Source organism: Parasteatoda tepidariorum, chromosome 6 (assembly GCF_982258835.1).
Source record: "Parasteatoda tepidariorum strain Cologne lab strain chromosome 6, Ptep-v5.0, whole genome shotgun sequence".
Taxonomy (NCBI): Eukaryota; Metazoa; Arthropoda; class Arachnida; order Araneae; family Theridiidae; genus Parasteatoda; species Parasteatoda tepidariorum.
The window spans coordinates 25,563,911-25,582,152 of record NC_141760.1 but is presented as its reverse complement, the minus strand read 5'-3'; the positions used below and the strand labels follow the sequence as shown (position 1 = coordinate 25,582,152).

Sequence of the window (18,242 nt, the reverse complement as noted above, 5' to 3'; positions counted from 1 at the left end):
GGCTAAAATGTTGAATATCTTATTGGATCTGTTTTGAATTAGTTTCCAAATGCCTCTTTTTTTCTACAGTTAGAAAAAAGTTTATTTGAATCCGCAGGCTTAGAATAATAATTTTTAAGTTTTGCGATGTTAAAATAAATGTAATGCCTAATAAGATATGTATTGTGGCATTACTAAAATGAGTAATGCCAATAATAAAGTTTTATAAATAAATTATAAAAGTGGGTATAAAAATAACTATCTTGAAATGCATTATTTTTAATACCGCAGACTTTTTTCCCCTTCCATTTATAAACTGCTTTGTAGTTATTGTGAATATTGGCTTGGTAACACAGAGTATTTGAAAAGCGTGAACACGACGATTGTTGTAAAGCAACAAATTTAACAGATTTTTTTTTTTATATATAAGTTGAAAGTGCTGTTAAATGAAGGAAGGAACAAATCTTTTAATTCATGCCATAATTATACAAAATGTCAGCTTTTTTCTTGGAAAAGCCAAATTCACACTTAAAGTTTTTAGAAACACATTTTTGCGTTCCAATGCAGAAAAAATTTTAGGCGTCTATTCTTTTAGTCAGTTGCTGATCACACCGTATACAAAGAACTTACTCAACATTTGTTACATTTGTGAAAGAACGAGATTCAGAGTTCTAATAAAACCTTGTCAGATCCTATACAAATACTGAAATTAAAATGTTTTTGATGACTAACTTAAGTCGAAGAAATCTTTGGCAACATTGTATCCCTTATTTTTCTTTATGGGGAATTTTTTAGGATAAATGTTCTGAATTTAATCCTTAAATAATTGAGGATCTGAAAATTAACTGTATGTTATTAACAGAATTAAATATAAGGCATGATCAGTTCCCAAGAAGTTTGATATTATGAATAATTATTATTAATGTTAAATCAATTAAAAAAATTATATTTTTTTGAGAAATTTTTCTCTTAACAATTAGCAAAAAATAATTGTTTTAAATTGAGTTGTTTTTATGTAAAATTATCCAACTATGTGTACAGGAACTTTTAGGATATTACGTCATATAATAGCGTAGTAGAATCATGATTAGCTGTGTTTATATCACATGTAACTTGATTATACGAAAGTTTTTCATTGCCCCTCCAGATTAACAACCAAACATTTCTGAGTTTTTTTTTTTTTCATTTGTAAATTTTAATTAAAATAAATTTTAGGATTTGTAAAGTTTTATTAAAAATGTTTGATATTTAGATCATGCTTTAAATATACATGATTTGTTAGCTGTTTTGTGGGATTTATAAGTAGCAAAAATGTGACTTTAAAATGTTATATGATATGACTTCAAAAAGTAACTATTTAATACACAATTCTGGAAATTCATTTTAATATAGCATAAAAAATTATGCATTTGAAACTGCCATCTTTAATAATTTATAAGGACTTTTATTACTGTTGTTGGGTCCTCTGTCACTATTCAATACAGTAGAACCTTGATCCTTCATTTCTCATGGGATCATTCATTGCAAACAATAGATACTGAAAAACAACAAATGTGAGTCAACACAAACTATTAAATAATGGCTTGAAAATAATAGGTTTGAAAATTAGGTAATAAATTTACCATAAGCATGAAACATTTTTGAAAAATGATGTGCTCATAGCAAAAATATTTACAATGCGTACGAAAGATGAATAAATTTTTCATTTATTTAAAATATTTGGAAATATTGGTTTGAATAATCTTTTCCTTTCTTATCCCAAACGTTAAATTTTCGACATTTGTAACAAAATTATGCTCATTATTTGTGAATTTGTGTCAAATGTTGGTAATGGTCGAAGTTTCGTTTTGCTACTTTTCTCGATATCACTTTGCACTTCTTTAGCTTTTGCAGCCATTTTTCGAACTGACAATACCACAAGTTTGAATATGTTGTTTAAGGCATTGTTGTTTCAGACATGATATTTGAAGCATTTTCCTCTGAACGGAAACAAATCCTTACTTTCTTCTTCCTTATTAGCATCAGGAGTTACGGTTTTTCTTCTAAAAATGAAATAATAATTTTTTTTTTAAACCTTGGTAGATTTTTAGAATGATTAACACAGGAATCTACTAGTTTCATAAATAATATAAAATGGGTATTATTAACATTAAGAGAATAGTATTTGTGATGGGAACATTTAAACAAGATGATAAATACAGGAATGATGGATTGAGGCTCGATTGTATAATAAGTGGTTATTATACCTATTTCAATTTATGATACTGTTTATAATTTTATTTGTTGTTATTGTACAAATTTATATCTTCCTTTTGTTCTATATATGTTTCTAATGTTTAAAATAGCAATATTTGTATTTCATAAATGCCCTTTGTTATAGTGGCAAGGTTAAGAATTCATTTCAAAATGGGCTTAAATATTAAAAATAGAAATATAGTATGTAATTTATAGTTGAATCTTATTTTCGAGAACTTATTTAACTAAACATGTGCATTATATTATGAGAATATTGTAGTTATAAATTTACTAGAACCTTTTTCTTATTACCTAATTGTATTACTAAAATAGTTCTAATTCCATGAAATTACAATATACTGTAAAATTGTTAGAATGAGGGAAAATTTATGGAATTTTTTGCAGGTGAGAGTGCATATCATTATTTTGATACAAATTGGGCAAAATTCAGCAATAAACTTGAATAGTGACTGATTTTTGAATTAATGTTAACAATAAGTAGTGAATGCAATTTTATCATTACTTAGAAAAGCTTCTTTTAAAAATTATACTCAAGTATGATTAAATTTATTTGATGTTCAAAAAAAGTTTCTTGCTTTAAATTGTTCTGAATTAGCTAAAGAGCTTTCTTTTTTTCTGATGGAAAATTGTCTTGTTTAACAAATATATGTTCTAGGATTTTGTGAAGCAAGTAAAATTCACATACTGTATAAGAACCAATTTTTAGATTAACTCTCATTAGAAAAATTGAAGGAATAAGTTGGTTTTCCTGTTTTACTAATAAAATTGGTTTTAGTTACTATTTCCAAAAAAGCTTGTTATTTCAAACTTTTTGATACATGTATTCTACCCATTTGCTACTTACAGCAGAAATCAGAGCCTGAACATTAAATTTTTCTCTTTAAAATAGTATTTGCAGTTAGCTTTAACCATTTCAGACTTCACGAAAGATTTATGGGAAATATTTTAACTAATGATGTGAAAATATTTCTTCCTTTCTGTCATGAATATTTTTTTTGAAATAGTATCAACAATTTTTAGATGAGCATAGTCATTAGAAATGTTGAAAAAGACCCTGGCCTAATGGGCCTTTCTCCAGCTGTGCATTTAAACATGTTTTACATTAGTTTATAACTTTGAAAGGGTTTCATATTGTTAAAAGTAATAATATACTAAGTTTTTCTTTTCAACTTTATTTTTTGTTGTCACTCTCTTCATTATTTTACTAATTTTTGAGTAAGTTAGTGATACCAATGCATTTTGTATTATTGTTGATTTTAATGAATACTTTATTAGCACTGGTATAGTTGATTGATTTTAAACATTTACATCATATTTTTATCATTTACTACTCTCACACTTATGTATTTGCCTCAATTTTTATTTTAATCAAATTTGATATTTTATTTTAATTTTTTAAAACTATTTAACTTAACAATTTTTTGCTTTAAATTATTTTTGCTGTATTTCAATAGTGTTAATTATTTTTATTAGGTCCGCATTTCATGAGTATGAATGAAAAAAACAGGCATGTGTCTGTCCCACAACCTCTACCCCCCAGCTATGGTCCACCAGTTCCTCCAGTTGGCCCAGGACCAGGTGGGGCACCTGCTGTGGGACAGCAACCTTGGATGCCTAATCCTGTCCATCCATCACCTTATCACATGCCTCATCAAGGTTTTCCTGCAAATTATAAAAATAATGCTCCTGTTCGAGCTCCTGGGTATCCACCACCAATGCATCATGCTGGATTTATACAACGCTATCCTGCATATGATGCACAGTGCCAAAGCTTCCCATTCGGGAAAATTCACGAAGGTCCGGTTCGTCCACCCACTCCATCTGCATACCCTATTGTGAGACACTATAATTCTCAGCATCCTTACAGTGAACCCCCTAAGGATTCGATGCCAAAAAATTCACTGGATGGGTTCCCTCAAAGTAAGAGTCCTGGTCAGAATGTGTCAGTGAAAGAACAAAATCATGTAAAAACTCACGAGAAGAATGGAAGGGATGACGTGTTGTCTTCTCCATCTGATGGTAAGAGTGATTCTGAAACTAATCATACGACAACAGAATCGTGTCCTGATGATACCAGGTCTCCAACAAGTTGTGATAAACAGGAACATTTTTATGCAGACAAAAGTGAAAGTTCTATTAAGTCAGTCAGTGATTCTAACTCTCACATGGAAAAGTGTAAAACTAATAATAACAGTGACACTAATGATAGCCAAACATTTCCTTCCATAAATAGCAATAATCAAGCCAAAAAAGATCTATCACATGCACCATATGAAATGAGACTTCACGGTGTGCCGTACCAACACAATGACAATATGTATGGGATGATTCCTGATGGTGAACGGCGAATGCACAATAACTTGCACCACAATCCAAATATGAGTATGAATTCACATCATATGAGTGATCCAATTCATTTTGGCTATCGCGGCCATCCGAGAGGTAGTTTAAATGATGTAGATAAATACTCTGATATGGATTTCTCAGAAAAGAGCAATCCTTCTGAAAATGTCTTCCAAGTTCCTTCCATATCTTCAACTACTCCCCCTAAGATCTTCCCACCCATCCCACCGTCACCCATCTCTGAATCTTGGGAAGATGCAAAGTATTATCAACCCCAAGAAGATGCGGATATCGAAAAAGTCCCAAGAAAAAAGCGGAAACGATGTGGCGAGTGTCCAGGCTGCTTGCAGAAACAAAATTGCGGGAGGTGTGGACCTTGCCGGAGTGTAAGGAGTCATCAGATTTGCAAAATGCGTAAATGTGAGTCGTTGAAGACCAAAAAAGAAAAGGTAAGCATCTTAAGGCTTATTTGTTAAATTTTTTGATATGTACTATATTGCACTATTGTGAACCATAAGGAATTATTTTTCCTCCTAAATCTAGAGACTTATTTTCAATGAAATACCACTTTGGTTTTATTGAAACAAAAAACCTCCATGCTCAATTTTTTTTTTCTTATGCTAACTTTAAAATGCTCAAATTTTTTGGTCAAAATTCACTACACTTGATTGCTACTCAACAAAATTTGCCTCTGGATTAACTATTGGAATCATATTTCTCAGATTGTAACATCTCCTTTCCTCACCATATATTGAGAGGCAAAATCCTATTCTATCAGAAAAAGAAGAGTACATTTTGAGAAAGTACCTGATTTCATAACTTAAATTATCATCTGTGGCTTCTTTATTTAGTTCTATGTTTTAACAGTTAAGATTTCAAATTATTGTTGGTACAATGACCTCAAATCCTACTCAAAATACCTCATTCGATAATTAGATTAATACTTATAAAAGGTGATATATTTTTTCTTTTTATTTTATAATAAAATGCATGTTTTTCCTTCCCAAGAACTACAGTTTTAGGAGCTGTGAGGTGAAAAAATGAAAAAAATATTTTGGGAAAGGGATAATAGTACTGATGTTGATAAGAGGAAAATTTTTTTTTCTTTAATCCTGTTTTGTTCATAGTTTTTTTTTTATTGATTTTATATAACATCATTATTTAAAATCATTATTTATTGTAACAAGCTTGTTCGCAATGTAAATAAATAATTACTTTTAGTTTAATTATCATTACATATTACAAATAAAACAGTACTTGAATAACTATTGAAAAAGTTCAGAACTCTTAATCGATTGACTCAGTGGGCAGTTTTTCTTTAAAAAAAAAAAATAAAAAAAAATTCTGCAATATTCGTGTCAAATGCTCTTGTTACATTGCCGCTATTGATAATGAGTTGTCGTTTTTGTCATTTTTTGTGAAGTCAAATATAAACCCACTATAATATATGATAAAAGACCTACCCACTATAATATAGACCTAAAAGACCCACTATAATATAGTAAAAAAAGATCGGCATTTCTTTAAATGCCGATCTTTTTTTACTCACTTGAGTAATTAAAATGAAAATCGGAGGCATTTGAAGCCTGAGCCTACTTGATATCACGTGACATGATCCTTCTTTGTATTGGAACTTCTTTTGTCGGGCGTATTGGAACTGCCTCTTCCGGATTTCGAGTATCCGACAGTGGTGTTCACGGGGGGGGGGGATGTGAAGGAAACGGCATCTAGTTAAAGGGGCATTTAATCGAAGACAAAGTATTCTAAAACCTTTAAACTGACACCGTTATTATTTGTATTATGATTAAATCTTTTTAATAGGTAAAGTTCCCTTTTATTTTAAATTTTCGGTATGCTCATTAATCTAATAAAATTTGCGGATGTCTCCCCTCAATTCTGTCTAAAACTATAATTTTAAACACGTTTTGGCAATAGTAACGATAGAAGATTCATGTGATAAGTCTCTTTTTAAACATTTTGTATAAATATCCGAGCAGCTAACTCAGATTAAAAAATTTCTGTTATATTATATTAAGGGTGCACAACCTTTTTGAATGAAGGGCCACTTGCGCAGGATATTGACTAACGAAGGGCTGCATGCATATTTATCATATTTAGCAAATATGATAATTTTTATCTTAAAATTGGTGTTTTAAACACTAATTATTTTTAATTATTAGAATTCATTCAGATTTATGATGAAATTGGCTAAAACAAAGCACGACAAAAAGTGGAATTATTTTTATGAATAGTTTTACAATTTTGAATACTTGTGTCAAACTGAAATGAGCGTTACCCGGTACTAGATACCCGGGAAATTGGCCGGGTCCGGGTACTAAAATTCTCTTACCAATTAATTGCGTGGGTATTCGGTACATCTCTAGTATTGTATATTAAAAAGTTTACAAGACATTTTTGATTATCTTTTTCTATCAACAAGGATTTCATGTGGACATAACAATTTTGATTTAAAAATGAGAAATATTAAGTGTACTTTTTAGAAATCTGAAAAGGGTTTTCAGATTGTAACATTATTCCATCTTTTAACGCGATATTTCCTCAAAAAGATACTCAGATAGAAAAAAATAAAAAAAAGTCGTTTTCAAATGGAAAGGAGTATAAATTTAAATGCATTTTCCTATTGGACGTACACGACGAAAAATGACAGCCACTGAGATTGGATTTGTCATGATTTATTATTTTCTTCTACAATTTCTTCCGATATACAATTTTTTTTTTTTTTTTTTTTTATCATCCTCTTTTGCTACGAAAATAAATAAGTAAATAATGCGCATATATTTTTATGATAAAAAAAAGGGACGAAAAGAAGCATAAAAATAGGGTCAACGCCACTAAAAAAAATAAAATAAAAAAAATCTGCACCAATAAAAATTTCTTACGCTGCTTTCAGCATTTTTAGGAAACCGATCGATTTTTCCATCCAGGTCCTTCATTCCCCGCTCACAGAACTGAAAGCAAATACATTAAGAATGCAGCAAGCTTTGCCATTCTCTCTATTTCTCCCCTTTTCCCCGTTTTCTCCCAGAAAATTCAGTTTTCCCCGTTCATTCCGAGATGCTTGGCATGCGAAACCTGCGGTGTAGACAGATTAAGGGGGCGTCCACTAATGAAAATTAACAGATTAGCCGCGGGGCATCACAATTTGCGTGAGAGCTTTCAAATTTTTACTTATTTTATTTCAGAAGTGCGTGGGATTTCTCGTTGGGATGGTCCCTTTTATTGATACTGTCTAAGAAAAACTTTTTTTTTTTTTGTTCATCTTTTTAACTTGGATTCAAGAGTTTTTTTTTTCTCTTAGAGAATTCCTAAGTGTATTTCTTTCCCAGGCTTTTAACTTTTTCTATGTTTATGAAAAGTTTTCGACTTCTTGCAGAAAATATGAAACGAGTTCCATTATATGTAATACGATAATAAGATTCCTTTTTAGAGGCAATGAATGATTTGAAAAGCTTTAGTTAGACGCCGTATTCTAATATTAATTGAATTGTGATACGTTAAAGTTACTTTTTTTTGTACCATATAAGTCACGATTCTCAATTTTTATCTATCATTTTTATTTATCCTTTTTCAATATCTTTGATTTGAAAAACATATTGACAGTTTAACCTATGATATTTTATTTCAACAATACTAACTTAGTTTCTCACCATTAGATTAGTAAATCACCAAAGTGCGGGATCACCAAGCGGGAGAGAAATTTCTTAATAGTAATCTAACGTGACCTCTCTAATTGGAGATGAGATGACTGACTCATGGGAAGTATTGATAGTGTATCCTGTTTTTGGCCCAATAGTACAATTACCGAATGCGGCTAGACAACGCTAAATTCGCCACATTACTTCAATATATCGAAATTTATGGGTGCTATAAACTAAACTTGTTATAGGTATGTAAAGGAGGAGTGTAAAAAGAAATTAACCAGTTAAATTACAAAATGTTGTTAATGTTACTAGTATGGAATTCACATTTTTCGTTAAGGTTGAATTGCGATTTTAATAACACGCTTGTGTGATTTGAATAACATACATCTGCTTGTTTATCATTAGATGTATACGTATCACATCTTACTATTATGATCGTAATATCGCTAAAAGTATGTAAAAATTTCTGGATTTTGCAAAATTCAGGGCAATTTTGTACCCTACGGTCTTAGCATTATTTAATTTACGCAATTGTCAACGTGGAGTGTGTTATTCAGTGAAATATGGCAAGTAAAAATAATAGAAAACATAGATATTAAGCTGTTAAAAGATTCAACATGTATGACTTATTAGGAAATGGTGATAATCCAACGAAAAATTAAATAACAATATTAGTATCGAATTTATGTTCGCTAAATCCACAAATAATATTCTGGAAAAAGAGTGTCTTGTAAAAATATTTGAAGCTGATTGATGCTATTTTGGAATGCAAAAATATATTTCTGGATGATGCGATAGAAAAAATTATTTAATCAAAAACTGTCTAAATTGACCGATTTGTGCAAAATCCATAGTTTATGATGTCATTGAGGGGGATGATCTCACTACGATGCTTATGTTCTAACCTCTTTTTGACAGTCGAGGGGAAGAAGAGGTGAAATAACATGTCCTGTGAGACAGCTTAGTGTTCAGTCGATAACTTTATTTTGTCATTTACTTGACAACGAGATGATAGATTTCATTGCTATGTGCATTTTTTTTTTTTTAATCTTTTATTTTGTATCTTTTATTATATCCTAGGCAGTCGTAAGGCGATTATCAAGTCAAATCAAATGCTAAAAATAATGAATAGGTATAATTAAATCCCTAAGCTGTATCAATTAATCAAGCTTACAAACTTAAAAACTCTTCATAAAAATTTCATTTGCTTTGGAAACATTTGGAGTATTTGCTGTTAAGTATCTCTTTATGTTGCAACGTTTATGTATATATATTTTTTTAATTTATCATTTATTTATTTTTTAAATTTGAAATTCGTTTTTCTACTGAAAATTACTGAAAGCTTTGATCTAAGCACGCTCTTTGTGTTTGAATTTGGATTACATATTTTAACTGTAACCTGCTCTGCTTTGTACCATGCATATCACAGAGATGCCAACTTGCTCCGGACAGCAAGTATATATTTTAAAGTGGTAGTTTATCAATTTTGATTCTTGGTCTAATAAATTCAATTTAGTAGATTTTTATCCACCACTATTTCTAAATAATTCGCTTATATAATTCACCACTTTATAGTATTTAAGTCACGCCATACCTTTTAAAAAGCAAGCAAAAATGATCAAATATTTTCAAAATTTACTTCGTAGTTACTTACCATTTTTTTAATTTTAATGGCGTGTCCGGAGCAGTTGGCATCTCTGATATCATATTTTATGTTTCTGATGTTAAGCCTCTTGAAAGAATAGGTTTACTTGAATTACTTTTATAGATTTAGTGTTAAGGTTAAATACGCTGATTATTTTTGCTTTGTTTTGCTGATGAAAAATTTTATTATTGGAATTAATGGAAAAGTAATTGAAATTTAACGACAATAATTGAAATTTAAGACAGTTTTTACATTGTTGTATTAGAAAGAATTTTAAACTTTAGAAATAATTAAATTATAAAGAATTAAAACTGTATTTATCCATTTATTTATTCAATTTATATTATATTTTTTATAGTTATTTTTTTGTTATTTTTCTTTAATAAAAATTCTCGTTTAAATTAGTTTTTATAAACAGAAGATTTTGATCGTCTGTTTAAAATGGAATTTCTCTGAACAGTCCCCCATTCTTCATTGATTTCCTGAAAGTTAGGATATTTTTAACTACATGTATCGATTTTTGTTTAAAGACGAGCTTAAAATGCCAGTTCATGATTTGAGTTGAGGCTGAGAGTTAGTACTTCTACCCGTCAATTGCTCTCTGCAGCGGAGGAAATTAAAAATGCTTTCTTAATCATGCATTTGAAATCCCAGTTAATTGAATTCGCTCTTTGCAAACTTTTGTCCCATTCTTTTATCACGGTAATATAATTGTATTGCGATTCTTATTTCCAAAATTAACTTGTCTTAATACTTTGATTTAGCCGTAGTTTTTAAATTTATTTTTAATATTTTTTTCCCACCAATTTCTTGAAGTTCGTGTTTGTAAGGTATTTTATGGTGACATCATGATCAGTTATTTTCTATTTTTCTTTTTAATTTTATTTTTTAAAGATCTTAGTTAACTGCTTTAGAGTATATAATGCTGCTGAACTGTAGAGGCAATTTATTGTATGTCCTTCAGCTATAATGATCGCTGTATAAGTTCTTCGACGTTGGCATGCCGAAATCACGTGGTGTCGAACACTATTCTTTTAATTATTTCATTTGAGGGGGAGGGAGTCTTCTTCAGGTACAGATTTCGCAATACGCAAGTGTACCATAACGTATACTATATGATAACGAATTTCTCTCAATTTTTCGCATACTTCGTTTTTCCATTCGACACTGCTCTATAACAGCATCTGATTTTCTTATCTGCAGTATGTAATATTGTTTAAAGTAATAATCGATTCGATCTTGATCGATTCGATTATTACTGTAATCGATTTCGTATCTTGAGCCTTTAAACATTTAATGCAATTCAATTTTTGAGTGGTCGTATTGGGAAAAAACCATTTTTTTTATAAATATTTAAAAGAATTTTCCCCCCCTGAGTTTGACTGATTTTATAAATAATTAATTATTTAATCAAGTAAATGAAACGAAAAATATCTTAGTAACTGTCTTTCCTTGAATGCGTTAGGACTTTTTAAAAATTAAGGTAAGCTTTCAAAATTTTTACCAAGTAATGCTGTGCAGAAAATTGTTATCCAAAAACTCTTGGTACATTTTTTGGGGGGAAAAAGCATGGACATTTGAAATAAATAAGTTGTTTCAAAGAATTTTCGTTGATCGAATCATTTATTACTCGAATATTATTTTAATGTGTTCTTTTTCTAGCATTAAATTAATTTTTTTATTATGAAATATAAACGATATTCTTAGGTATTGAAACAATTTTCGTAAGTTGAGATAAATTTTTTTTCTCCAGATTTTAAACTAACGCCGCTTACAGTCACTTTGCGCTTGGAGTTGGAAAAGTTGTTTTTCTAACTCAACATTCTGTTGAACTGCATTTATTAACGAAAAATATTGTAATGTACTAATTAATGCAATAATTTTCGCAACACATTGTGTCTCATTACTTAGGAAGTTTTTATAGCTATTAAATTGAATAATAAATAAATATCCATTGATAAAAATAACTTTCGGTTCCTCCAGTTTTAAAATTGTTTACAAAAATCCTCTAAATTCAGCAGTATTCTGGCGTAGGTGCCACTCTTCAGTCCTGAAGACTGAAATCTCAGTTTTGGGAAAAACCAGCTGGCTGAATGCAATGCTACAATTAATCTCTTTCCAATTTGTTTTTTGAATTGCTTTTCATTTTTTAAAAAAAAAATTCCCTAAATAAACATTTTTGGTTAATAGTTTAAAAACCTTGTTGTAAAGAAATCATTATTTTTCATAATTATTGCAAAATAATGAAATAATGATAAAAAAAAAATTGAAATGATAGAACTTGAACATTTTCTCATGTTTAATCTGAATCTACTTGAGATTTTTCCTTGATGTTCAGAAATGTTACGAAAATCAAAATAAAACTCTCAAATTGAGGATTTTTTTAAAAAAAAGTTATAGAATAAGGACTAAAAATTGATGAAGAGAGAAATGAGATGTGAATAGCTTCAAGAAAAAAATAGTAGCTTGTAATTTTGCAAATGGTGTAAAAAAGATACGACGTAGCTTTTATTTTTATTTTGTTTGCTGTATAAAATAAACTAAAAAAATGAAGAAAAATATATTTTTAGAAAAAACAAACAAGTCATTGATATAATGTATGGCCATTCTCAGGGAAAGGTGTTTTTTGTAGTCATTGAGTAACAAATTTTTGAAAATTCTGTTGAGCAATGCTGGACTGAGTTAAGTAGTCAAAAAGTAAGTTCAGTCTCGAAATTTATTTTAAGTGGCACCCATACTTCTGGGAGATAGCATACAATGCCAGTGTTTATAGTTCTTAGATGTAAACATGGTAGTATGGAATTAAATCATTAGAAACAGTTTCCCCCTTGCATAATCTGCATAAACCTCTTAACATTTTTCTAACTAAATGTTTTATAACCCTCATTATTTTACGTAAATATGAAGAAAAAATTTCCTCTTTCGATTAAAGAAATTTTAGCGAATTAAAAATATTGATTTTCTCATATTCATTAAAAGTTTCTGTAACTTCTTTTGATTCACACAGTGATGTAAGTTTAAGTTTCGAATGAGTTTCGAAGAGTCCAATTTTCGAAGTTTAATTTCAAGCTCACTCTGTTCAAGCTCTTTTTCCGGACATTATAAATTGTTGATTTTTAAAGGTGCTGCCATCTGGTGTAACTAATAAATAATAGTTAACATCAGTTATATTTTATTTATCAAATAATTCTGCATCATAAAATGTTAATTTGATTAATTCCTTCAATTAAAAAAATTATATATATATATTTTTTTTTTAGATTTTTTCGTTATGCATAAAATTTTACACACAGTTTTTCTTTTTAAACGTAATCCAATCCACCTAGCGTTATTTTAATGCTTAATTCCTTTTTTTCTTATATTTTTCATCACAGTTCAAGTACATAACAATTCATTCTTTTCGACCCAAAATTCACTATCTTTATATTTTGCGACCCACTTTTTATAAATCGTATCTCGATCGGCCTTGCCCATTCAATTTTTCCGAGCTGAAAATATGAATTATAAATTACGAAATAATAGTTTTAAATGTAATTAATTATTATTTTTAAGAATTAGTAATATTTTATTATAGATGCGATTATTTAAGCAAACACGTTGTTAGAAAGTTAAAATAAAGTATTATAGAATAATGACAAAAATGCGAATTATTGCATCTATCTACGACACATTTATCTACATTACATTTAACTACGGAAAGAAGCCGAAATTGAGTAAAGTAACATTGAAATTCATTATTTATTTTAAATGTAAAAAAGCATAAACAGTAAAAATTATTGTTTTGAAAATTGCATTTGTGTCTTTGAGACTAAGTTTTATTTTTATTGTAACGTTATGGAATAATAGATTTTTAAGTGCAACTTGATATGTTGTTTTCTAGTTTCTGTAGATAATAGATTCTTTAAAAATTTTTTTTTTTGCTTCGTTGTTCAAACGTTATTCTTTGTTATTCTTTGTATTTCTGGGAAAGAAATTAATAAGTAAAATAATTTGGCGAGTAATTGACGAGCGTGCTTGCAAAACAATTAGAATTTTCTTAAATAACAATAATAAATAAATATTTTTTTCTTCTTTTTCTGAGAACATTAAATATTTCAAATCTGGAATCTTTGAACACAGAATATGTTAAGAAGTCTAGTTGACCAAGTTCATAATAAAACGAGTTTTAGTATCATAATAATACGAGGAAAAGCAAAAAGAAGCAAAATTCAGCAACTGATATTATTTCTTCAACTGTTTTAATTTTTGCAGAATTATTTCGTAGTGGTTAGATTATTTGTTTTTGCTTTAGAAGTCATTTAAAACTTTCGCTTGCCTCCGGAGAAGAAAAAGGAACGCTATGTGTACTCCGCAAAAATGTCTTCGTAGCAGCGTATTAACATTAGCTGAAATAATCGATTTACAATGTTAATTCTCTTACCACGATCTTTTTTTTAATTTTTTATTTTTAAAGCGCTTGTTTATTTCTATAAATCATTATTGGTTTAAATTCTTAAAATTGATTGTAAATAGTTTTTATTATTATTATTTTTAATTGAAAGTGAATTATTCAAAAAGTTTTATTTCCTTTAGGTAAGAAAACATGTGGCTAAAGTAATTTACCACTCTCTTGGAAATTATTTTTAAACTCAAGTTAAGTTGCTAGAGAAATTTTGAGATTAATTTTAGCAATGCAATTTTTTAGTGCTTACTTTAATTTAAAAAATTGCTTAATTTCAAAAATTATAATTAATGACGTTTATATGCTTTGCATTTACGATAATTTATGTTTAAAAATAGCAACACATACATTCCATGTTATTATTTAAGTATACGACTACCAGAATTTTTTAATTGCATGATGTAAAATTTGTTTGCATTGTATTTGTTATGTGAATTGTTTTTTGACAAAAGGAAATATTTTTCTCCGAACCTTTAATTACCATTTCCTTACAGCGGATATAAATTTAGCTTCCTGAAATATGTTTGGGGGATGGACATATATATTAAATTTGGTTAAAATTTCATCCACAATTTAGGTTTTATGCGTTATTACGAGAGACTTAATTACCCTAATGACAACTATTTGTGCTTTAGGCTGTTTTACGACTCGGCGACAGGCGATGAAAATTGGCGATAACTTCGGTGAGAAGGACGTAAAGCGCAGAAAATTTGCTATGTGTTTTATGTGCTTGTTGTCATTCTTGCACAACTCGTGAAATTTTTTTCTACTTGTAGCATGATTTGATTGTGGAAAATGAATTTTCTAGATTATTTACTTATTTTACAAATATTCATTGAATATATCTTGGAATTATCTTGGAATTAAAAAGCATACAAAATTTGATATCCTCTACGCCTTATTTATTTCCTTTAAAAAAAAAAAAAAAAAAAAAAAAAAAAAAAAAAAAAAAACACCTGAACAAATAGTTTATTAATAAATTTTAAGTTTACTACTTTTACACTTACACCAATTTCTTTCTAACTTTTTTCCAACTTATAGTAATGCTAACTTTCTAACTTTTTTCCAACTTATAGTAATGCATTTAAATAAAACTTTCATTATAATTAATTATAGGAATGCATTTAGCTATAGTTCCATTGTAAAAGTAATCAAAAGTTCTATTATAGTATGCTAGAAAGCAATAAACAAATAATTACTACGGGAAAAAAATTTGGAAAGAAAAAAGTAAGTCTTAGACGTTTCACGCGTTGCATATTCACTAATGGTATTAATTCATATTGTTATTTTTTAGATACAAAAAGTACTTTTATTATTATAATATTTTTTTATAAATCCCCTGCCTTAAATCATAGCAGTATTATTCAAATTATTTAAACATTTTTTACTTAAATGATGCAATCTGAAAATCTAATATGGAATAAATGTTTATTTTATTTTTAATATTTTTTTATGTGTAGATACCTAAAAAATATTGAAAATTAGAAAATAAAGTTAGGGAATCTATAACAGTAGTTTTAACCAACATTTCGCTATAAATTTTTGATCAAATAGTGAGCACTACCGAATTTATTGCATCTTTATTTTCCAGCTAAACAATTCTTATGTTATAATTTTTGTACCTTGGTCTTTTATTTTTCTGATAAGAAAAAAACGTGATTGAAGATAGTCTTAAATTCTACGGAGAAGCCAATAGCAATCGTCATCCAGCGTTTACAGTGACCTTGATTGTAAACATTCTCACGTGAGGGATGAACTATTTAGTAGAAAATTCTTTTTTTATAGGTAGGATTTGTAAGTCTTAAGTATAAATAAAAATCCTCATAGCTCGTTTTTGATATTATGGTTGAATTAAGAGAGAGATATTGCCCCTTTTCAACTCGTTAGTCCTCACAGTCCCTTTTTAGGAGTGATACTCAAAGGACCTCATAGCCCATTTTAAGATCATGTTTTTCAATAGATCTTATGTAAATTTTAATTATGATATTTTTTAAGATTTGTATAGTGTTTCCAATTTTCACAATATTTTCCTCTTTTTAAAATAAAAAAAAATTTTAGTCGTGTTTTTAGTAATATTACATACAGTTAATTTCATGACATTTAATATTCGTTTACATAAAATATTATTGAAAAATTGTGATGATTAAGGCTGTATGGGTTAATCGAAATTATCATTTTATTCCCTCCCATTCAAAATATTTCTTTTTAACTTTAAGAGATAAAGAGGAGTAAAAATAATAGTAAATAAATAGTATATCTCTATAAATGCATGCATGTATTTTTAATAATGATTTCTTATTAGAATACATTTGACCTTTCTGTCGGAGAGACTCATATGAAATAAACCATTCGTAAGGAACTTTTTATTAATACAAAATTTCATAATTTGTGCGCAAGTTACAAGTAAAGTCTTTAATTAGACTTAGAGTTAATAAATTTAAATTTCTTTAACAGTCGCACGACGTATAAAAAATATTCGAAGAAACTTCTGCACTTCAATTCTTTAAAAAAAAATCTATGAATTGTGACTTTAAAAAAATGAGAATTCAATAATTTTATAATAATTATAATAGAAAAATAAATAATTTTTTAAAATAAAATTTAAATTTTACTTTTAAATGTCTTTTGTTACCGTTTTTATAAGTAGCATCATAAACGAAAAGTAACATTTTTAGATTGTACTCAAAATAACAGTTTTAGATACTCAATTATTTAAGAGCAATCCTTAATTTATTTATTCTTTTTTGTATTGTACACCTAAAATACAAGGCAAGATTTTATAAAGAATCTCATCATTTACATGGAGGCAAATAAACATATTTTTTATTGACGAAAGTGTGTGTATAGTGTGCCATTTATATTTACGTTACGAAATGTCACCAAATGACGCACCTCAAAGATGACATTGGAAAGATGTCATCTTTAAGAATCATTGGTCATCTTTCCTATGTCATTTTTAAAGAATAATGAGACAGTTTGTGACATTTTTTTATGAAATGACACAGTGCGTGCTTGAATTTTAGTTTTTTTTTTAAACATATTTATATATTTCGTGCGTTTATTTGCCTCAAGTTAAAAAAAAAAATTTCCTATTTTTCCCCAATCACCCTGTAATAACTAAAATCCCTGTAATCACCCAACTAAATAAACTAATGAAATAAAAATATCAGTAAAGCTAAATGAATATTTCACGGAAAACATTCGCAATTAACAAAACACATTTTGAGTTATTGTTTCTCAAAACGGAACATATGATTGGTCAGTCAACCATCTCCAAGAGCATTATTCGTATCTGAAATCAATATTGGGTGCAACAGGTGGTGAAAATCGGAACAGCCGATGAAATTTGCTTTCCTCAACTAAATGAGAGGTCGACCCCCTCCTAGCTCTCTGATTAGAGAACGAGCCGTTTTCTAGGCTGCCGCGAGAGCGCATGCCACCATTTTCCCTCCATAACCTGCAATGAAAAATCTCTCTTTTCCCAGTACAACACGCATCACACACACACACCTCCTCCAACACCCAAATTATTGATTGCTTTTGTGGAATAAAGTCTTGGAGTACCCCCTCCTGTTTCGATTGCTGTCTTCATCAATTGATAAACACATATTAGCTCATATCTTGGCCTTAAGTGCCTCATCTTAATAAGCTATACACCTTCAGCATACAACACCGTTAGGAAGAAGCTAAAAAAAAAGCAAAAATAAAGAAAAAAATATTATTTATTTTTGGACGGGAATCTTTGTCAAGTTTGAGCGGTTTTCGGAGATGACAAAAAATAAGTCTCGTGTTCCGTCGTAGCTTGGTTTATCGAAATCGTTCGTTTATTGTTGTTTGTGAATGATAGGATACTACGTGAAAGTTTTTGGTGTGGTTTCTGATCAGTTTTTCTGGAGTGAATGTGTAGTAATAGTGA

At 28.9% G+C, this 18,242-nt stretch overlaps 1 protein-coding gene across 8 annotated transcripts in view; it reads left to right on the top strand.

Annotated features, from left to right (window-relative positions):
• LOC107446842 (methylcytosine dioxygenase tet3-A) overlaps window positions 1-18,242 on the top strand; it is a 78,260-nt gene that overhangs the window by 37,112 nt on the left and 22,906 nt on the right. For 7 of the 8 annotated variants that reach the window (XM_043041990.3, XM_043041983.3, XM_043041987.3 and 4 more), the window contains one exon: window positions 3,709-5,027. In XM_043041990.3, the coding sequence (XP_042897924.2) occupies window positions 3,720-5,027 (1,308 nt within the window). In that variant the 5' untranslated portion in view covers window positions 3,709-3,719. Of the gene's footprint in view, window positions 1-3,708; window positions 5,028-17,718; window positions 18,239-18,242 lie in introns of those variants that run through there. The other variant, XM_043041991.3, reaches the window with a different exon arrangement.